General features: G+C 38.8%; 1 protein-coding gene across 7 annotated transcripts in view; it reads right to left on the minus strand.

The window, feature by feature from the left end:
- The window catches only part of MYO1B (myosin IB), a 205,971-nt gene that overhangs the window by 89,382 nt on the left and 93,016 nt on the right, over positions 1-23,573 (minus strand). For all 7 annotated transcript variants that reach the window (XM_023592571.2, XM_058300483.2, XM_058300481.1 and 4 more), the window contains 3 exons: positions 13,143-13,247; positions 8,167-8,213; positions 3,318-3,381 (listed from right to left, as the gene is read on the minus strand). In XM_023592571.2, coding sequence (XP_023448339.1) covers positions 3,318-3,381; positions 8,167-8,213; positions 13,143-13,247 — 216 coding nt within the window. The remainder of the gene's footprint in view (positions 1-3,317; positions 3,382-8,166; positions 8,214-13,142; positions 13,248-23,573) is intronic.

Below are 23,573 nucleotides of genomic sequence, written 5' to 3' on the forward strand. Positions count from 1 at the left end.
ATACTAAATTTTATAGCATACCTTCTTTAGAAAGAGAAAGAGCTTTGTTTTCTCCTTCTGGATACACAACTGGCTGAGGTTATCTTGGGCCCGTTTCAGGGTGATAACTACAGCCAACAATGATCTATGCTTTTGCTGGGCTGTTGTTGGGAAAGGCTGCAAAATATATTTCCGCAAAATGGCAAACCTTGTCTTCTTTTCTAGACACAAGAAGCTAACTTTTGGCTAGAGTTCTCTTGCAGAGAACATGAATGTTTTTACCCATGCTTTACACCCGCTAAGCCAGTAGGCAGCGACTGTCAGTGACCACCTATGAGTCAGTCCTCTCTACAGGACGAAATTTCCTGTTCTTACCACTAATGTATTCCTTTCCTCTCCAATGCAAAGGATACACTGAAATACCAGGGTGTTTCCACTACCGCAAATTTCAGTATAATTTCATTGTGGGAACAAATGGCAACAAACACCACAAGAAACCCATTCATTAAGATATGTTCATCTTAATTGGAAAGAACGGAGTGTTAATATTTATTCTCCATGGATACTGTAAGAAGCAAGGGAAAGGAAGATATGTCTGTTTAGAACTGAAACATCGAAATTTAAAACCTATTTTCTAATTCTTAGAATAAAGTAATCCTTAATTATTTTCCTAGAGTCCCCAAGAGTAATATGAATTGGTTTATTCCAGAAAGTTTGACAGGAAGTTCTATAATCAAAACATCTGTAAACCTACCCTCATTTAAAAAATAGTGTATTAAGAAGTTTTATAACTATGGTTAATTTGTCTTTTAAAAAGAAAACACTGAAGATGCATGAATTTCTTTCAGAATAAAAATGAGGCACACCTTTTCCTATACAGTTCTATCATTTGCCATACATTTTTGAAAAGAGCTGGCGTTAACAAGTCTGGCACGTTACAATCATTTGCCTTTGGTTACATATATATTTGCTCGAATGCTTTGCCTACAAATTTAGCATATGAAACCATTTAACCCTATAATATGGGTAATATTGCATTTATAAGACTGTTTTTCTTTGAAACTGAACAAATGTATGTTAATGCTACAAGATGTTAATATTAGAAAAAAACAATAACATTATGCTAAGTGAAAGAAACCAGACACAAAGAACTACATATCATAGGATTCCATTTATATGAAATGTAGATATAAATCAATTTATAAAGATTAAATTTGATTAGTAGTTATGTAGGGGTAGGGAAGGTATGCTAAGGGGTGTAGAGTTTTTCTTTTTGGAATAATGAAATAATTCTAAAATTTTATGTCATGATGAATGCACAATATTGTGAATATACTAAAAGCCACTGATTAAACACTTTAGATAGATCATGTGGTATGTGAATATATCTCAATAAAACTGCATTAAAATTAAATTCAATAAATAGATAGATAGATAGATAGATAGATAAATAAATAAAATTAAATGAAATAAGCAAGAACAGCCAAAAATAGTAGCTTCGTACAGCAGGGGAAGCATAGACAGACTGAGAGGCGATGAATCTTTTATTTGCTTGTCTGTTTTTTTTTTATTATTATTGAGTAATGAAAATGCTCCAATAATTAAAGTGATGAATGCAAAACTATGTGATTATTCCAAATATAACTGATTGTATACTTTGGATGGATTATATGCTTTATTAATATGTATCAATAAAATTGATTTGTTAAAAAAAAACTATTTGATCCAAGTATCACTAGCTCATCCAATTCCATTTCATATTAAAACTTGCTCTGCAAGACTTTTCTTGAATAATTATATGTTTTTGCAAAAATGACTAACTCCAATGCATGGCACAAAAAAGTGCGTAATCAGCACTAAACTAAAATGGAAAATTCAACTACTAAAAAAAAAAACCACAGAATACTGGAAATGGGAAGAACCACAGAATTCACCCAATTCAATTCTGGTTGAATTGTTTGAAAAATGAGTAAACTGTAGCCCTAAAGGGCCTAGAAATCATGACTAAAAAGCTAAAAACAAACAAACAGCACAGTTTGCCCAAATCACTTAAAATACTAATTTTCATGAAGCAGGTGTAGTTCAACGGTTCAGCACATGCTTCACATGTATGAGGTCCTGGGCTCAATGCCACTTCCTATATATAAAAAAAAACAAACAAACTAATTTTCAAATGGCATTCCCCTGAACCTAGGGCTCATCAGGAAGATTTCAGGGACCACTTGGGAGTTCAGGGGTTCTGAGCTACACATCTCCTCTTCAATGAGATCAGGTCTCCTTTTACCTGTTTCATATTTAGGAGTTCAGTATAAATTTCATTTGAAGGAATTCAACTACTTTAACAAGTCTGAAAAACACTGCTTTGGATTATGCAGTCAACTTTGCCTTTCTTTCTTTTCTAGTCCAAACCAGATTTTTTCATGCTAACAATCCCAATAGCATCACAGAGTAGTGAGGAGGTTTAGGGGTAGTGGGAGGGTCAGGGCTATGGGCCTCAAAAAACAAGGGACACAAGAGGAAAATCGGGGCATGCAGTGCTCCATTAGGAGATGCACATACCCTGAGCCTTCATCTTACATTTTCTGAACTAACCAACCAAGAAATCAACACAAGCAGAGACATCAGGGTAGAGCCACGCACACAGTGGCTCAGAAACATTGACAACAGTGCTCTACTTGTAACAGGTATTGATAATCTCATGTAGCACTCTCATGCCCACTCTAGAAAACTCTGGATCTGGGATTGTGTTTCACCCAACATTGTTCTTCTTTTCACCTTCGACAGAAAACGTTTCATTTCTACACTCACAAATCATGACCACAGGAGGCAAATACATATTTCTATCTAATATGTATATCACATTTCAATTATCAAAATATACTGGGAGAAAAAAATTCTCACAATAAAATTTTAAGTACAGGCCCACTCGTTTTATTTGATAAAGTTTACTCCAAAAAGTTATTAAACTGAGATCAACAATCTGTATTTCTTAAAAATCACAGCATAAACGTTTAGTTAACAAAAATAATCCTTAAAGGATCTTTTCATATCCTGGATTGGCTTAGAAACCTATAAAACATAAAATACAGTTGGACTGATACTTCTTTCTTCAGCGGACTTGTAAAAAATTTTTGAGAGGTAAGGATTTTAAGGATCTTGAAAAATATTTATGAATTACATTATAAAACAAAACAATCTGAAATACAAAGGTTAAAGTCAAAGTAAAAGAAAAGGAAGATCTTATTAAACCTTATCTCTTTAAGATACATATAAAATATTCTATTATAAATATATATTTTATTATTCTGAACTTCTTTAAAAGGATTCAAAATACTCACAGTTGCTTATCACTCCTCCCAGTGGATCTCCCTTAAAGTCAAATTCAATGTCCATATACTTGCCCTGCCAAAGAGAGACACTGTGAGTTTTCAAATTCACCTCAAAATACTCTTCCCCAGAGAAAAGCATACTAAGCCTTTATTTGTATGCATTTATTTACATGTAATTAAGAAAGGTACAGTTTACATAACCATGATGCAAAATAGTATACCTCCATAAATAATTCATACTGAATATCCCATTAGTTCAAAACCAATATATCCTGTTGCTAATGTAAGAAGAGAGCTTTCCAGCCATCATGTGACTTTTCCATTTCAGATATGTTTCAAACTTTTCAAGGGTGTGTGTATTCAACTCAAGAATAAAAACAGGGGAAATGATAGGTAGTTCTTGTATATTGGCTGGGAAGATAAACTATTTCATTTTTATAGGTGAAATACATTTGACGCTACAGCTGGCAACTCCAAACATATTGTATAATGAATGAAATGGAACACTCAAGTTCTCTTTTTATATCTAAATTAACTGCATGATCATGTAGCATGACCAGCTCAGAATCAAAGACTGATCTATTACTCTCATTGGCTTTTTACCTAGATTATAAAGCAATACACAACCCAGCTTCGTATTTCACTTTATAGACAGGGTCTTAAATACACAGAAAGAAACCAGAGTTTCATATGGTGAGTTTTAAAGAATTGGTCTTTGATCTCCTACTTAAAGATTAACAACTAACCCTGACAGATGTTTCTCATTTGGAAAAGGGTGTGTTGATGTAACAAATAAAAAGTCCTTGGTGGTGTTTCATGTCCTATCTTGATAATAAACAGATAGATGGTTTGTAAATAATTCTCCCCAAGAATTCCTTTAGCTCCATCTAATTCACAAAATAATGGTTTTGGGGGAAGAAACATGAGCACATGGCACTCAGTCAACAATGCAAGTTTTGTCTTTTTATTAGCTCATTCATTCTTCCTCACTTTCTTCTTTTTCACTGCCCTTTAAGCCATCATTTATTCATTCAGCAAATGTCCTTAAAGCACTTCCTAGATACTGAAGTAGGCATAACAGAAAGCACAGCTTCTGCCCTTAAGAAGCTCATAGTCTAGTGGGGCAATCAACAAGACAGGTAAACAGGACATTACAGAGTAGGAGGATACATCCCACAGTGGATTACAGTGCTATGAGAAGGGACAAAGAGACAGCAGGAAAGATATCCCTAAGGAAGCCTGTCCCTGGTTAAATCCAAAGTATCAGGAGAAGTTAACCAAGCAAGGAGATGGGAGAGCAGGAAGAAGCAAGCATAAGAATTGACAGCCGAGATGATGGTGCTTGGGGAAATGAGGCTGGAGAGGGAAGCTGGAACACATCATGACTTGAAGACAGTCTCCTGACAACAATGTGATTAGAAGTTCCTAAACGAGGAATGTCATGATCAGATCTGCCTACCTGTAAGATGACTCTGGCTATAGCATGGAGAATGTACTAGGAAGCAGCAAGACCAAATGTATTTGACAGGAGGTGGCTGCAATAATTAGTGGAGAAATGTTGGTGACTTTAATTAAGAGTAGCAAAAGAGAAAAGCCAACAGATTTGGGAGCTATGCAGAGTCACAATGACAGGGCCTGGTTGGACATGGGCGGTAAGAGAGGAGGGGATAAAGGCTAAAAAGTGCAGGGACGTGGCCCAGGCTACTGACTGGATGGTGATAACTCTGTGAAGGTGGGGGCCATAGGAGTGGGAAGGAGTGGAGAAACAGTAACTTACAAGGGTCAGAGGCTGACCATTTAAGACAGCAGAGTGTTGATGCAAGGTAGTCCCTGGGCACAGGAGACCGTGGGATGGCCAGCACAGGAAGAGGGGTTAATGTGAGACAGTGGTTGAGTGCCTGAAAGGGGGGTGTGCCTGCAGGCACATGTCCAGGTGAGGCATCTGGAAGCAGTCAATTCAGTGTGAGGGCCTGTATCATCATCATCATCATCATTATTTTTTCTGGGAGGTAGGGGTACTATCATTGGCTGAGATGAAAGGTGGAAGTCTGAGGAAGGTAGAATAACCATGGCAGAGAAAGGAAAAGGAAGCCCAACTAGGAATAAGCAAACTCTTGGCCAATACAGAATTCAGTTGACCATCTGAATGGCAAAGTTCCCAATCAATATCCTGATGATTCTCCAAAAGACTGGTTCTGATCACATCACTAGTCTACTCAGAAATAACCAGCGATGTCCCCCTGACTACAGAATAAAGTCTGAGACCCTGAACCTGATGCTGAAGGCCCCCCAGGTGGTGATCATGCCCATCTTTCCTGCCTTTTGGTCCACGGCTCTGTCGGTGGATGCAGATCCACCCTGGATGCCTCTCCGGGCTTCCTCATCTGTAAGTCAGCTCCTCCTGCTCTCCATCCAATTCTAGCTAGCACACTTAAACCTCACGGGCCCACTCAGGCCTGTTTCCTGTCTCAGATTCCTCCAGCTCTTCTTTTTCGGAACGTCATAAGGCTTCATTTGCACCTCTTATGGGGCATTACTATTTTAACACTTGTGTCAGCACTCTTTTTAGACATGTCTGATTTTCTCGACTGTCTGTAAGTTTCTCGAAAGTAGATACTTGTTATGAATAGATACTTTCTGAGCGGCTATGACGGTGCCAGGCACTGTTCCAGCTACTGAGGCTACCACTGAAATCTGTTCTGATGGCCCCTACTCTCTAGGGCCAGTGAACATGGAAACAAGAGAAGTGAATACAATAACTCAGAGAATAATACGTGCCTGAAGAAAATAATAACAGGATGAAGTCACAGTGGTCCAGGAAAGGCCTCTTGGACTAATCCTTGAGCTGAGACCTAAACAACAGGACACCTGTCATGCAAAAATCTGGGGAAAGAGCTCATCGTGCAGAAGGAACCACAACTGCAAAAGCCGAAGGTCAGAAGCCCTTGGTTTATCTAACACTCAGGAAGGCTGAGGCAGAGTGAGAGTCAGGTCAAGGAGGCCAGATAAGTCAGGGTGGGATGTCAGCTTCTGCAGGTTAACCATGCACAACTCTAACATGGCAGAGTCTGTCAGGCTGCCCAGGAAGGAGATCCAAAGTTCATTCTGGGTTAACCAGTCAAGCATCATCGAAGGAATGGCCATTTCCCTGCTGTGCCAATATACAGTACATGGACCACAAGTAACTTTAAGTATATTATAGTCCTAATATAAAATTCTAACATGGATTTGGGTATATCATTGATCAAGTCACAGACTACAAGGCAGAAAAATTAACTGGGCACAAGATAATTTAGCCTATAAGCAGTATTACTCTCATAGCCTAAAATGCTTATTATAATAGGATTCCTCTGAAGCAAAAGCACTTCCTTACACCTGCAAGCAGGAGAATTGCCTCCATCATCCCTGTGGAATCTAAGCCACCTCTCAATATAGAGGAGGAGTGGACATCACCATCCCAGGGCCCACAGAATGGAGGAATAAAATATGGATTAGAGTGGACTCACTGATATTCTACTATAAAACTTTTGTGACTACTAATAGAAGAAACTGTATCATTAACGGGAAGAAAGTGGCCACAGTAGTTGCTGAGGACAGGGAGTGGGAAGAAAAGATGTGATGTGGGGGCATTTTTGGGACTTTGGAATTGTCCTAAATGACACTGCAGGGTCAGATGCTGGACATTATATATTGTGCCATAACCCACTGAATGTTTGGGGGAGAGTGTGAACTACTGAGTAAACTATTATCCATGTGGGTGGGGGGGAAAGCACTTCCTAAGCCATTAAGTAGATTTCAAATATATCCCTGTGCAGTGATGACCCTCTGAGCTGTTTTCTGCATTTTTATGGTCTATATGCTAAATACGTTTGCTACAACAACAAAAAAATGTATGTGTGTAGAATTTGCAAACAGCTAAAATAAAATCTGTCACATAATGAACTTTGATCTATTGGAATTACTTCTTTCTGCTCATACTTCACTTCTAATTCTATTTATGTAATAAGATTAGTCATGTCACCATAACAGGAAAAGGCATGGATCAGATCAGTTATAACTACTTACGAGGCTAATAGGATGAAAAAAATTCACAGCCTTGGCATTAGAAACCTTAGTTGTCTACTTTCTAAGTTATTAAAATTATCTCCACCTGTGGTCATTCTCGTACCTTAAGCAGTGGATAACCCTAGTGATGAAAGAAAAAAGGGACTAGTAGAAGATGAGAGAGGGAGAAGACGGGAAGTATCTCTAGTCTGGAGGCACAAAAGATGATCAGAAATGGTTTCCAGCGGCACACGTAATGTATGACTGCTCTTTTGTTGTGAGAAGGCAGCTCATTATAGGGGAAATTATTTTTTATTATAAAAAATTTAAAAATTCATTAAACTATCAAAAGAGAGTACAGATTTCAAACCACCACCATCTCACTCAACATGTTTTCCCCAGCTGCATCCAGGAAATGCTTGTCTTAAGTAAAGACCTGGGGCATGAAAGGGCAGGACACAGCTGGAGAGGTCCAAACAGGCCAATGTATAACACACAGAATAGAGAGTGAGGCTGTAAAGGTGGAACAGATCAGCTTTCCATTAGTGGCATTCATGATTTCTAACTCAACCAAGCTCAGAAAAGGAAATGAAAGATGGACTGGGGAAAGGAGGGAGAAGAAAAGAAAAATGACCTGTCACTTCAAGAAGAATGAAAAAGGAAAATTTCAAAAAGGAAAAAATAATCCTTATAGTTCTTCCAGTATCTCAAAAGAGATGGAGCTCTTTCTTAAGAAATTTTAAACATCTACAGATTGTTTAAACACACATAAGCTAAATATCAGTGTTAACACTTACACTATACAAATACTTACAAATCTAGAGGAGTTGTCATTCCTTACAGTTTTGGCATTTCCAAAAGCTAATAAGAAAAAAACAGAGGCAGGGTTAAAACTGACTGAAAAATCATTCTGAGCAGAAACATAAAGCAAATATTTGACATCTAGAAATTCTGGAAAATACATCTTGTAGCAAGGACATTTCTGACCAAATTTTCCATAGAAATACACTTCAGAGGTCTTTATTTAATAAGTTGCTAGAGCTTCCAGATATTTATAAATTCAAAGAAAGACAGAAAGGGTCATTCCCATGATTCATGGTATCATTACTGTAAACTTTTTAAGTTCCTGAATAATTCAGATGAAAATAAGTTTTTAAATTAGAGTTAACTAATAATCAACACATCAGCTCTTTTTCTTGTTCCTCACTGTGCCCTATTCACTCCTGCATAATTCTTTTAAGGTTGCCATTTTAAATGGGTTTCTTCTGCTGCAAATGGCTTCATACAATGGTTGGTGGCAGCCTCTAAGATCTCTTCCAGTTTGAAAGTTCTGTGAGTTTAGAAGCTGAAGGACCCCCAAATCCTGGCCTTTGCTGCTGCCTCAGCTTCTCAGTCTCTCTAGTCAGGCAGAAAGAACAGAAGGGACAAGCCAAACCTCACCAATAGTGCAGATACACCAGAATCACATACTCTTCGTAGGCCCAGTTGTTTATCATCCTCCATTACCCAACATTCTTGTTGCACAAAATGAATTTGAAGCTGGAGTTGCATCACTTTAAAGACAAATGTCTAACAGTCTCAAGCCCAGTCTAAAATCTCTAGCTTCAAAACAACTGAAAACAGTTCTCTCTGGAAAATGATGCATTTTGTCTGCGTCTGTGTCTGTATGTGTGTGAAGAAATCCTTCTCTCATTAATGCTTTAATTCATGGGGAAAACAGATGGAACTAAAGGAGAAGGAATGTATAGCGGCCAAAACTCTGAAACTAGCTGGTGGGGTATATCTGTGGCCCAGAGAGGACCCCAAAACAAAACACTGTGATTCATTACCATCCAAACTAAAAGTAATAATGACATTTACATTCACACAGGGATTCCTTCCAAGAAGTTCATGATTCACCTACATCCCTTCAATTCACAAGACATCTCCCATCTAGAGAATGGGGGCAACCAGGAGGTCACAGTCGATTCCTTGCCATGAGAATTGTTTGTCAGAGTCCACTCTCAGTGAGCCAGTCCTCGGAAGGTGGTTCAGTGCACGGCAGCAGGGTCACTGGCTGGTTAGGCAAATTGTCCATTATGTTAATCTAGAATCTTTCTATTCACCATCCTTATAAGGAGTCCAGGAAAAGTCATGTGGTGCTTGTAGGCACCAAGGAAGTCATGTGGACATCTTGTTCCCCATCCCTTTGGAGAAATAATGGAAAAATATTGCTGACCACTCTCCCATTTAAAAATGTAGTAAATGTTGCCAGATTTTTCCATCATATTACAAGCTACATGGTGCAAGTCAGGACCTCTGAAAGCATCTTCCAATACCTTCCTGGCTTCTTCTTGCAAATGCTATATTTGTTCAGCTATGACTGTAAGCTTTTTGGTGGCATTTGTCCAGATGAATTTATCAGCCTCACCAGGCTGTCCTAACACCCAAATGAACTAATGAACACCACCTTAAACCTTTTGGATTTAAACCATTGATTTAGTGGCCAGTGAGCAAGACCTCTATGCTTGTCCATCATTATCATCACTAAATAAAGTAGTTTCAGAGACTGTTTAATACCATCAAAAGTCTTACGCTACTTGATGACATTTCCAGATCATGGACACATGACATGAGAAACTTAAAATTGTTTAATTAATTTTAAAATAAATCGATTTCATTTTTAAATAAATCTACCACTTTCAGTGTGGTAATTATATAACTCTTATACAGAAAGAATAAGAGATCTGGAAAGTAAAACTATTTCCAATTTGCTAAAAATGCTACCTAGTTTAATTAGTTTATGTCCATCAGATCTAAGTGAAACTTTCCAGAAAATCAAATTGGCACATAGCACAAAATACAAGTCTGCTCCAATCTTCAATGCAAGGAGAGGGAATCTCCTACTGGGCTCCCTTTTAAATGAGGTCACAGGGGAGCCACATGGTTGGCACTGCCCCAGGCCCAGAAGGGTCCTATTTAACACAAGTAATATTAGAGAGTCATAAGGTAAAAGGATCATTTCACCAAGCCTGTGTGCGAGGCAGGGGCAAATGAATATGGGCCATGAACACAAGACTAAGTAGAACAAATGCAATTCTCTCCTGTAACTGGAGAGGATCCTTGTTGGATATTGTAGAAGCTAAGCAGAGATTCTCAAACTTTAATTCGCCAATCACCTGAGGATCATGTTAAAATGCAGGTTATGATTCAGTGTGTCTGGGAAGGGACATGAGGTTCTTTATTTCTACCAAGCCCCTAGATGACGCTGTTACTGGGCTCCACAGAGCAGACACACTTTAGTTAGCAAGGACTTAAAAGTACGTGAGCAGAAGTGAGCCTGGAATAAGAGGTCAGGCATCAAATCCCTGAAAGCCTCCATAAATTCTTTAAATTAAACAGGGAGAAGAGGTTAGAATAACAGGGGCTCAAATGGGATGTATGGGCTAAAAGCTGACCCATGTTTTGACAGCATCACCTGACCAAGGAGTGGAGGTGTGAATTAACTGATATTCAGTAGCCCAACCTGATGTGGTATATTTCACATTAGCTGGCTTGTGTTTTTGATAAAAATATTTGGCTTAAGCTCATTTAACACAAAATTCACAACTCAGCACAGGGAAAGTTCTTTGCATTAGAGATCTGGTTTGGGATGGGTATGGTTTGGTAGATCCACGACACCAAATTCTCTCTTCAACAGAAAGTAAACTGAGATGGTATGGTGAGTGAGGAAACCCACAGGCTGGAAATACTCAAACACATGCTTGCTCAAGAGGTTCACATCCTTATCCCATGTCCACCATCGGCTAAAAGGCTTTAATAAATGTATCCTTAGTAACAGTGACCTAGCTGCCACAAAAACCATGACATTGTTAGTGTTTTCAGAGCCTAGGTGGGTATGAACATGGAGTGCTGAACAGTTAATGAATTTACACAGCCCCAAAGTCCAGCTTAAGATGCTGATGCATATAAAACATAGTTTATTGTGACTTGAAGGTCAGAAGCCTATGAAAGAATTGCTTCAAAAAAACTTTATTCAGGTCACCATTTTCAGGCCATAAACTATCTTTTCATCTAACAAATTGCAGTTGCATATTACTAAACACTGACATCTTTTATTGTGAGCCACAGAATCAAAAACAAGTGTTCCATTTACAGAACAGTTGAGACACATTCCTCAATTGTTTTTCTAAGTTCATTGTTCTAAATGTTCATTTACAGTAGCAGCTCTAGTTAAAAAGTAAAGCATTCCCATAAAAGATAATATATGCCCACGATAGACATTTCTTCCATTTCCCGCACTAGAGCCTAGTTTCAAATACCACTGAATAAAGAGCCAGATTCTAATCACAGATGCAAGCTATAGCATTCCACAGTGCTTCTCCTTTAGATCACAGCATTCTTAAAATAAGCATACTCAGAAACACAGCACACCTATAGCACCCTAATTTAAAAGACAGTAAACAAAAAGTCAAAGCCTGGAACAATAATATAAAGACTTGGTATTTTCTATAATAGCTTCTTTGTTACTTAAGGTACTAACAGGGAAGAAAGATCATTAACAACAGATAGATGATTTGGCATTTGTTTCTCAGAATTTTAAAGTATTTTTACAACTATTATTTCACTATTGGGGGCCTATGGATGCATGGGACCTCCTTGGAATAAAACAGGGAAACTGAGGCAGGAAGGTTTGTATCAAGATCAGAGCACTTGCTCAGGCTTCAGGAGCTCTCCCAGGCATCCCGGAAAGGGGAGGAGGGGCTGGGCCTGAGTATCAGAGACAATGGGCAGGGTTCTGTCCTTCCCACATGGCCATGTGTTCTACCCCTGCTCCGCCAAGGCACCTCTGCTTTAATCTGTGTTAAACGTTGACCACCCATGACTTTGACCAAAAGGTTGAACCAAACTGTTCCTCAAGCCCAGTAATTCTAACCAGGGCCAAGTCTGAATCCCCCAGGGGATATCTGGCAATATCCGGAAGCATGACTGTCACAACTGGGGAGGAGCGAGGGCTGCCAATGGCATCCAGTGGGTAGAGGCCAGAATGCTGCTTAACATCCGACAAGGCTCAGGAGAGCCCCCACAAGAAAGAATGATCCGGCCCACAATATCAACAGTGCCACGGTCAGATGACCTCACTTTACCCCCAACAACAGAGCTAACTGACATTGAGGACATTCTGTACAATATGAAGGTGACTTTATGGCTCACCATCAATAAGGAGAGGATTTCTTTCCTGTTAGCAACATAAGGATGGTTTAAGCCATTCCCCATGGCATCAAGGGAACTCATCTTGCTTTGTTTTCTCATGGCCAACCAGAGAATTTGTGACCTCTACAGTCAGGTTTAGGCTGCTTTTGTGGCCCTGAAAACACTGGCCCTGAAGTGGTTCTCTGGCATAGCCTTGGTTTCCCTGGCAACAGAAATAACTAGTCCCAGGCTTTACCCTGAATGATAAAATATAATAGCACTACACTCAAGTTGCACTTTGCCCCTAAGTTTTTCTCAAATGCCAAATCAAATGTGAATATCAACTGATTATTTTTAAAGCAACATTTAAGTAATTTATATAAAAACTGAGAGGGGGGAAAAGTAATTGTAAAAAGGAAAAGCTCCTTCTACATGAAGAAACGGTTCCCTCCTCTCAGCACCTGAATCCAAGGGTTCCTAGGGTACAGGTTTGGCTCTGCAGGGCTTGTCCAGATTTCTCTTCTTTCTGCCTCCCTCCCTGCACACCGGGCACTATAATTGCCCTGAAGATTGGATTCCTGTTTGTGTCACCCACCTAATGTGCACAGAAAATCCTACCTTCCAGGACGGGGTTAGACTGTAAAAGCTGTTCTTTCACTTGATTAACTTCTGCTCCTTTTCCACAAACAGCTGCTACGTAGGACATAACAAGCTTACTGGCCTCTGTGGAAGAAAACAAGCCATATTAAGAAATTAATTAGAAATTTAAAAGATCTTTTGGGAAGGGGAAGACCTTCTAGGAGTATTATCAAATTCCATTATTCCTGGGAGTTAATAATGTTTCAGAGGCTTTTTAAAAGCTTTGTACTTTCTACTCAATGAAAACTCGGATCCTAATAGGCACTGAGCTTGAAGGTTATTGCTGGGTGGTTTAAAAAATTGCTAGATAACAATCAACTAAATTGAACAAATATATTCTTAAAACAATCATTCCTTTATACAATTACTATATGAAATGCAGATCATTCAATACAAGAAATAACTTGAAAATCTGAATATCTTTACAAATGGAACTTAAAGTTTGAATCACTTTTCCTTAAAAATGTTTTCTAAACTAAACTTGTTTGTCTACAACTAGACCAAATTAATTATTCTTTCAATTTGATTTAAAAACTAAGCAGCTAATACAAGGATTTGATAATAAGAAACACAGGCCCTCGGGGCATGGTGGTTTTCACAGGCCTCACACTAGTCCCCCTGTAACATGTAGGCTGCTAAAGAAGCCGGCAACCCCAGGCACACAGATAATTCTTGGCTCTAACTGGTGAGCTGAACAGAATGTTTTGGGTGGTTTTATCATTCCCATCAGTTCTGTGTCCCCTCTCTCGGCATCTGCCTCCTGGAACCTGTTGCTTTTAACACTGAATTCCCAACAGTGTTGACAGATACACAGGGGGAAATGGAGTCCAGAGTCAAATGAATTTGGGGCCACAGTGAGTTAGATGGAATGAAACAGGTTTTCTTACGAAAGGACTTCTTAGAGCCTTTACTATGACCGATGCAACGTGGAACTCTGGAAAAGGGTACAGAGTGCTGCACTTATTTAGCCATGCAATCTGTTTTTCATGGGGCTGTGCTGCTTCTAATGTTCTATCATCAGACCCTGCAAAGTGCTCAACTATTAAATGAAAGCAGAATAAAATGTACTCCCTTGTCGGAGCAGTTAAGGTGAGGACACAAATCTCCCCACACCTTGCTTTGCTCCAGTCCTTGCTCTGGTGGCACTGTCTAAGGGCAGGATGGCATTCCCCAGGTGTGAGAGATCGTTCCTATGCCTTTCTAGGTAAATGGGGCTATCTCAACGGTGCTGCTTCCCATGGGGTGGCATGCAGGTGGCTTTCAGCTCCACTACCCCAAGTTAAGGAACTCACAAATGAACAACAGGATTGCCATTTTGGTCACATTGCCCAACCGTGCATTAGGACTTTTAAGCAACCAAAAGTGTTGACTAACAGGGGCAGCTGAGCACTAAGAGCCCGCGGAGGTCACCTAAAGTTCTCAAGTCCTAAGATGACTGCTTTAGGAGTACTAATTAACATGGCACAGAGGAAGTCAGTGATCCCATAGAGCTTTGAACTGTGATGAGAGCTTGGGTACTTCTGCAAAGGCTGGACATTAGGTCTCCCTCCAATTTGCTTTCTATGTAATGAACATGACACCAAAAAGGGTTCTATGTTTCCTATGGTTGATTTCTGCTGTCTCTTTTAATTAAAGACTGTAACTGAGAAACGACAGCCTTTTCATCTTTGCAATACCCTTCCTCCACAGGGGATTGTCCCATAACACATCCTCCATTGTTTAAAGTTCCTGAACTACATTTCCTTTGTTCTCAAAGTTTAACTATATCAAGACTGGTAAATTATAGGTACAGAATCCTGTTGCTTACCTGGCCTCACTTACGGACAAAGAGTTTATAGGATACTACATTTCACTTGACTTCTTGGTGCCACATTTCCCTCTATCCATGAGTCCAAGCTGGAACTCCTGTGGTCACTCTGGGATGCCTCCTTTCTAGGCTCTCTGACATTAAAGTTCTGGTGGGGCTGCCCTCCCAGCAAGTTCCTGGCATCCTGCACTTTCTGCTCTGGGCCAGCTCTCCCATAATTCCAACTCTGCACTCTGGCATCTGAAGCAACTCACCTCCAGGCCTTCTTTGTCATTTTCCCTCTATCTTAGCAGCATTCTTTGTTCCCCACCCTTACATACACTCTCACATACACCACGTACATTCTTCTTTCTTGACATGAGTCTCTCTTCCATCTTCTACCCATCAGAATATTAGGAGACCAAAACTTCACATTGTATAGGCAAAATAACTGGCTTAGGCAGTGGCAAATAAATATACATATTTAAGGTAAGAAGACAAGCTCCCTTTTAGGTAAACTGAAACATTACATCTAAAGTCCAAGCCAGGTTATTTTGTTTATTTTGGTGATTATGGACCTCACTGTAGCCAAACCTTACACTTCAGATATATAGCCACACTAGCCTCTCTGGAAATTCTGTTCTGGTCCAGGATGTACTCAAGAAATGTCTCAGGGAAAAAATCAACCAAGACTGAGAATCTTTTGGTGGCAGGTAGACTTGGCTTCACTTCTCAGAGACCAAAAAAGCCAGGATGAGACAGCATCAGGTCCTCTTAGGGGCAGACCTGGTCTCCAAAATTGGCACCAGAAACAGCTCTCTTGGAATCTAGAGCTTACATCACCTGACTGTTAAAAACTGTACACTAGCTCACAATACCTGCTGGGATATAAAGATAGATGAACCTAAACTGAATTTAAGAAATATTTTTATTATTAACTTTCAAATTTACTTAAGCAACTCAAAATTTTCAAATACAGTTCAAGGATACTTTACTTATTTCCAAACTGTTAAAAAGCTTCTATGTTGGATTGGGAAAAGTGGACATAATGGACAAAGGGTGTGGGGAAAGGCAGGAAGAGATGAGAGGTGGAGGCGTCTTCGGGACATGGAGCTGCCCTGGATGGTGCTTCAGAGGTAATCACCGGACGTTGTAAATCCTCACAGGGCCCACTTGATGGAATAGAGGAGAGTATGGGCCATGATGTGAACCAATGTATATGAGGTGCAGAGGTGCCCAGAGATGTACTTACCGAGTCCAGTGGATGTGTCATGATGATGGGAACGAGTGTTGTTGGGGGGGGGGGAGAGGGGGGGTGGGGGGGTGGGGTTGAATGGGACCTCACATATATATTTTTAATGTAATATTATTACAAAGTCAATAAAAAATAAAAAAATTAAAAAAAAAAAAAAGCTTCTATGTTCATATTCTTAAATATCTTCAGGAATTCTGTGCTTGAGTTTGTTTTAGTAATTCATTTTTTTTTTTTTTTAAAGATTTATTTATTTATTTAATTTCCCCCCCTCCCCTGGTTGTCTGTTCTTGGTGTCTGTTTGCTGCGTCTTGTTTCTTTGTCCGCTTCTGTTGTCGTCAGCGGCACGGGAAATGTGGGCGGCGCCATTCCTGGGCAGGCTGTTCCCTCTTTTCACGCTGGGTGGCTTTCCTCACGGGCGCACTCCTTGCGCGTGGGGCTCCCCCACGCGGGGGACACCCTTGCGTGGCACAGCACTCCTTGCGTGCATCAGCACTGCGCATGGCCAGCTCCACACGGGTCAAGGAGGCCCAGGGTTTGAACCACGGACCTCCCATATGGTAGACGGACGCCCTAACCACTGGGCCAAAGTCCGTTTCCCTAGTAATTCATTTTTGGAAGCTGGGATTAAAGGTAATTTTCTCCAAGTAAAGTCTCAAGGTCTAAAACAGACAACTCCAATAACTTTTTTTCCTGAAATACCTGATCTTTAAAACTCAGGTATTGCAGGAGGTATTAAAAAAAAAAAAAAAAGTCAACTAGTAAGCATGAGTTGTAAGGTCCAACACTGTTTAGGGGACTGTTTTCATTTCTAATATTTTACCCTGCTAGAAACAGGAAATAATAATTATTTCATAAGACTTTCTGTTTCACTTCCTTTTTGCTCATCTGTGCTAAAGTTCAAATAAATTTGGGTAATATTCTAATATTTAGATATCCAAATCAATCATTAGGTAATAACTTCTATGAATGAAAAATATATTTCTGAAGGGAATCGAGGGTTGAATATCATCTTCCGTATTTCAAAGTCTGGTATCTGAATTATTTTAACTGTTATAGGGACGAAATAAACACGACCTTGATAAATCACAGCATGAACTACAATTGTTTACCAAAGCAATACTTTTGGGTAAAACTATGAATACATCAATCCATTAATTGCAATATCAATGAAAATGCCTTTCATGCATGCTGTAAAAATATTTTTAAAATGATTACAGTTGAGACAAAAAAGTATATTCTTCATGTGTACACAAACTTTTGAAAAGCATGATCATCTTTAGGCATAAGGATATTGGCATTTAAAAATGGAAAAATGTAAGAGCATTGCTTACAATTAATTCTTGGTTAATCTTTTTCTCTAACTCACAGCTACTTTACATATGTAAATTTATGTGTACATATGTTTGAATGTAACTTGGATCCTAAAAATCATCAATAGCCAATATAAAGTCTTAAAGGAAACTATGATATTGGGGTCAAAATCTCTTCTCAGAAAATGAAAGAACAGATAGCGTTTAAGATATATTCTACGCTAATGGAAAAATGGTCTGTGACAAAATACTTCATGACTAACTGGATCAGAACTCATTTCTACAAAGAACAGAAAGGGGTTACAGACAATAGTTTATGATTCTGGAGATTTAAAATTCCTGAAAAGGGAAGCATAATAAGCACTTTTACTTTGTATTCTCTGGTATCTTGCACTGTCTTGTGTGATATATAATATGTATCATTATGTAATTATGACATAATCATATAATTATATAAAGTTATATAAAATAATAATATATTCTATACTTTTTACAAAGGAGCATTGTGAATGAGCAGGAGGTAAATGAGAAAGGGGAAAATCCAAGCATTTAATGAAAGACATTTAGGACCATGGGAACAAAAGGCTGGGAATCACACTGCAAAGATATTAAAACCTAAGCATATTACATGTGCAGAGTCCAGCTGGATTCAATCACTGTCAAGAAAAAAAAAAGATATGAAAATAAGGCAACGTGCGTCTAATAAATTTATCCAGAAGTAAGAGATAGTGATACTTTTATTTAGAGCTTCCTGCTCATTAGGTCATAGAAATCTCACATATCATATATAGAGCAAGGCATTTATACAAGCACGTGCATGCGCACTGACCCATTTCTTTAGAGGTACCTGTTACATCATGTCATGTGTTTCATATATCATATATAGAGCAAGGTAGTTATACAAATACACATGTACATGTGCATGTGCTGGTATATTTATCTACCTCTACACCTATCTCTTTGGTTAAGATGCCTGAGTATTTCTGGCAGCTCAGTGGCCTGAAAAAGTAAGACTGCAGAAATGAACAAGGCTATGTATTTCTGTACAATGATGCAAGTGCTGCCGCTTAGAAAAAAGTTAACAGTCCTGAGTCTGCACTGCTGCAGCAATAATCCAGATAGATCTGACATTGATGTTTAGCCTACAGTAAGTTGGTAACATCTGTGTCACTGACAGAGTAGGAAAACCATCACAGATGTAAAGATGTACAAGGTCATGTGGGGTTCAGAACCAAAGATCTTAATAACCAAAGCAATTTTCGTAACTCTCGTAGCAGATGACTGTAGAGTTCCTAGAAACTGATGCAACAGTAAAATTAGAAACCAAATAATTCATAATGTTTTTTTATGTCAAGATCATCTTCTCAGGTCCACAGATTTATTCTGATGTCCTTGGAAAAATGTAGTCTGATAGTTCCCTTATGTTCTGCCTCCCTGCCCCCAGCAGGGTTTGAATGGTTCTCCACAAATAATTTGTATTCACAGTAATGAATTGTGAGTTCACTGCCCAGAAATATACTTGGGCACTTTTATGAGGCATGATAAATTTTTTATTTAGCACAGCAGTAATGAATTAAATAGAACCTCAAAGGACTCAAAGAGTTCATGCCGCTCCCAAAGTGCCCAAGACCACAGCTGAAGAGCATCTTCAATGTTTTAAGACTAATAACATCAGCATGTGCCAAGGGAGTTTATGACCTAGTTAAATTAATTACTTCTTACAAAATAAACCCTTGATTCTACATGATGGTTCTATATAAGTTATTAAAATTTCTTACTCAGGACAGACACTGTATGTAAGGGATATAACCATATGTAAGGTATATAGCCATTCCAGGCCCCCAATAAATTTTACTTTTTTTTTTTCTTTCATTTATTTACTAACATACAATTTTTAATATCTATATGTATTTAGAAGCAATTTTAGTGAATAAGATGATTTGACATTTCAAAAATGGCCCAGCATCCCTTTTCATCTCCAAATTGCTCATGCTACTACGCTGCAATCTCTATTGTTTGCAATTATTTCATTTTCCCATCAGTAATCTCCATAAAACAGAGACTTTTAACAGCACAGAAATTTCTAGGCTTTACTCTACTTTACAGTCTACTGACAATTAAAATGATAATAAAATTTGAAGCAAATTTGAAGCTACTGTTTTCAAAAAGAAAGAAAAGTAGAAAAATGTAAGAAAGAGTGAGTAAAGCACTGTGTATTTCCGTGGGTACCAAGGAAGGGGTCACAGGTCAGCAGCTATACAGATGTGTAGCTAAAGTGGGCACTGAAAAGCAGGAACTCTCAGGAGTAGAATTCACCTAGCAGTACTCAGAGTTTTAGTGATAATGGGCAGCTGAAGCACTGAAGACTATAGTTCATTGAGACCTGGGAGGTATGGTGACCAAAAACCAAATCAATTCCAGGACCTTCTAGGGCGGTGCTACTCGGTGCGGTCTGAGGACTGGCTATTGAAACTAAAGTAAAAAATAAATAAGACTTGAATTTTCTATGTCTCTTTTTATTTCATTTTCCAAGTAATTTATTTTTATTGTATGTAAAGTATCAATCAGCAACAGATGGCATGTGTGGTGGGGGGACAGATGGACATTACGCTTTACCACAGAAGGTGACAAGAAACACTGCTCCAGGGTGTCTATGGTACCTTCCTCCAGCCTTCTACCAGAAGTAGCAACTAATCTTGTGACTGGAATGACCCTACCAGAGGGAAAGGCAAGTCCTTCAAAGCAGCTGTCCATTCTCCCGCTTCTGACAAAGTACAAAGGGATCCCAGGAAGGATTAAACCCAGGGAAGATGATAGGGGAAAAAAGGTTTCAAGTGGTGATTGGCGAGCTGAAACCAATAAAATAAGCTATTGAGAAATTATAAAGAGAAAACTAAAGAAGAATGAACTCTATGCCACTAGATTTCTAAAGAGGAATGAGTCCCCCCACCCCACCCCCAGAATAAATGGCAACCTCTGCAATAACACCAGCTAACGCCTTGCAGTTTTTCAATAAGAGAGATACATGAGCCCACCAACAGATGGAATTTTCCTCCAGGAGGAAGTTGTGTGGTTAATGCTCTGAGAAGAAGGTCACGTAACAACATGGCTAATTAGTAGAAGTGCTGTCTTTCTGGAACATATATTCCAGAGGAGAAGAAGATTTGGCCAACACCAATCAAACCAGTGACTACAACCCACTTCTGCTGACTCAGTTAGGAACAAATTGATACAATCATAATATCCACAAAAAATATATCTTTAGTCATGAATAAGGTTGAGTAAAATATTAAAGACCTTATAGGCTTAGGAATATTTTCATCTCTGCTTCCAACTGAATACATAGAAAGGAAGATATATGACTAGGTGGGCTTGTAGATAATAGTCAAACAGGACTAGGGGGAGGGTGGGGTTAAGATAAACCATTAATACAAACGTCTTGAGACAAAGCACAGAGTTAATGTGTCTGCCACCATTTTCATTGGTTAACCTAGGGACAAAATATACTGCTGCTAAGAATTTAATTCTGTTTCATATGAAAGAACTGGTCAATGGTGAGAAAGGGAGAGGAATTTTGCCCCAAAATGCCCATATTCAAAGATTTCATGGATTTCAGAGCAAATATAGCTAAGAAGCCATACCCAGAGAGTCAGTTAAATGGTCTAAAAAGAGATGGGAAATTCTTAATATATGAAACACTGTCCATATATTAATACAATGGACAGCAGGCCTTATAATGAAAAATAACAAGAGCTACCATTATTGAAGGTGAGTAAAGCATAAGAGGAAGGTGAAGAAGTGGGTACAAGCTAAATCATGCAGAACCTTCTATGACAGGTTCACTGATCTGCTTTTATTTTAAGTACAATGGAAACAAAGGATTTTAAACAGGCCAGGGTGTGATCCGCTTTTCATATTTAGAAGATCACTCTAGTGTCTGTGAAAAAGGATTGCAGGCAGACAGACGGGGAGAGACTGGTTAGACACTGCTACAAATAGTCTCTAAAAGAGATAGTTGTTAGTGGTTTGGACTAGAGTCTCTATGTAGACAAAAAGAAAATGAAGAAAGGAAGAAGCAGCCTGGTAGAGATTTATTCTGGAGGTAGAACTAACAGGAGTGAAAAATGGATTAGATGTAGGAGATGTAGGAAAGGAAGAAATCAAGGACGGGCCTTACATTTCTAGCTTGACTGATTAGGTTGACTGGTGATCCCATTTACTGTGACTGGGAATTTTGGTTATGGGGTAAGTGGGTGAAGAGAGAAACCAATTCAGTTTTGGATATGCTAAGGTTCAGGTGTCTATGAGACACCCAAGAGCAGATCTCAAGGAGGCAGTAGATACAGAAGTTGGGAGATCATACAAGAGGACTTGACTGCAGGTATAAACTTAGGAGGCAATACCATAATCAGAGAACAGATGAAACTACCTAAAGAGAGAATACAGAAAGAGGAGGAAAGATGACCCAAACTAAGCATAACAATAAATTAAGTTACAAGAGGATAGACATATCTTTTAACTAAGACTGGGCAGTTTTCATGCGATCAGTCTTTGACCGCTATGGTTCAGTATTTCTGTTAGCTATTTAAATAGAACCATGGAGCAGGTGTCTCAGATTAGAGGAAGATTTTAATCATTTAAATAAGAAGTGATTACCTACTGTGTGACAGGCATTAACCTAGGTTGCAGAGACACAAAGATGAAGAGAATATAATCCCTGTCTTCAAAAGCCACTCGCAGCAAAGTGAAGGGCTCGCCAACAAGGACAATGGGCATAACAGCACTCAAGGAGAACCATTTCAAGGTCAGGAGAGCAGTGTGGGATAGTGGATCAATGTGAGGACTAAAGAGCTTTTGATCTGTGTTAAAAATTCCAGTTCTGACACTCATTGTATAAGTTTATACATGTAATCTTTCTATGGCTACATTTTTGCATCAGAAAAATGAAGCTATCAAGACTAACACTTATGAAAACCTCGTGATATGCTTAGCATGATGCCTGGCACAGCTACTATTGTTATTACCCACTGGGATGACAGTGATACTAAGGGAAGGGGGTAGAGTCATATCTGTTGATTTTTCAAGAGGTTCTAAAAATGAACAAAAATTAATAAAAAGAAAAGGCCCTACATGGTAAGTTTAAAATAATTTTGTTGAACAATACTAGATTATGAAGATCTGACTTATCAGAAGTTCATGAATAAAACACCTCTGATATCCTGTGAGTATGACAATATGAGTCAACACATGTGCTTTATTAATAAAACCTAGTGTCCACATGAAGCAGGGTAATAGTTCCACCTGAAGTATTCTGTTTATTTCTTGGCAAGTCTATGAAGAATACTGTCAAGATAGGATGTTACCAGAATATTGTAACTATGACAATGAGAGATTTGGGAACACAATCCAATCCTCCCGTTATATGCTCTTATAAGGGCCCTGTATTTTCCCATAACTACACATAATGTTTTACATATAAACTGTACATCTACATGCATTCCTAATTATGCATATTTATAGTGTATAGCTATTGTTTATCTCCCCTCCTAGGTTGTAAACTTGTTAAGGGCAGAATGGTACCTGGCTCACCAATGTACCTAATATTTAGTATAGTATCTTTGACCTGGCAGGTTCTCAGTAATTATTTCCTAGATAAATGAATGCATATCACATGAGAAATTTTTGAAGAAAGGGGATTTTTAGCTCTAAGGGAGATACGGTGGTTTTCTTCAAATAACTGAGTGACTGTCCTGTAGAAGATAAAGCAGACTAACTTGGTTAGGTTCCAGAATTAGGGCCTATGAGCAGAGGCTGAATTCACCAGTAGGTCAGAACAAACTTTAGTCAGCTAAACCTGTACAACAAATTCAGTGGGCAGCCTTACAAAGTGGTGAGCCTTCCATCACTACAAAAGGGGAGTGGGCTGTCCCATGAGGAGGACTGTAGATAAGATGGTCTCTAAAAAACCCCTTCCAACTATATGAGACTGAGCTTTCTGTTACTTAAGATTCCTGCATACCAGTCCCTTTTCTTCCATTTCCAACCACCTCAAGCCTAGA

The sequence above is a fragment of the Dasypus novemcinctus genome, chromosome 7, assembly GCF_030445035.2.
Source record: "Dasypus novemcinctus isolate mDasNov1 chromosome 7, mDasNov1.1.hap2, whole genome shotgun sequence".
Lineage (NCBI taxonomy): Eukaryota > Metazoa > Chordata > Mammalia > Cingulata > Dasypodidae > Dasypus > Dasypus novemcinctus.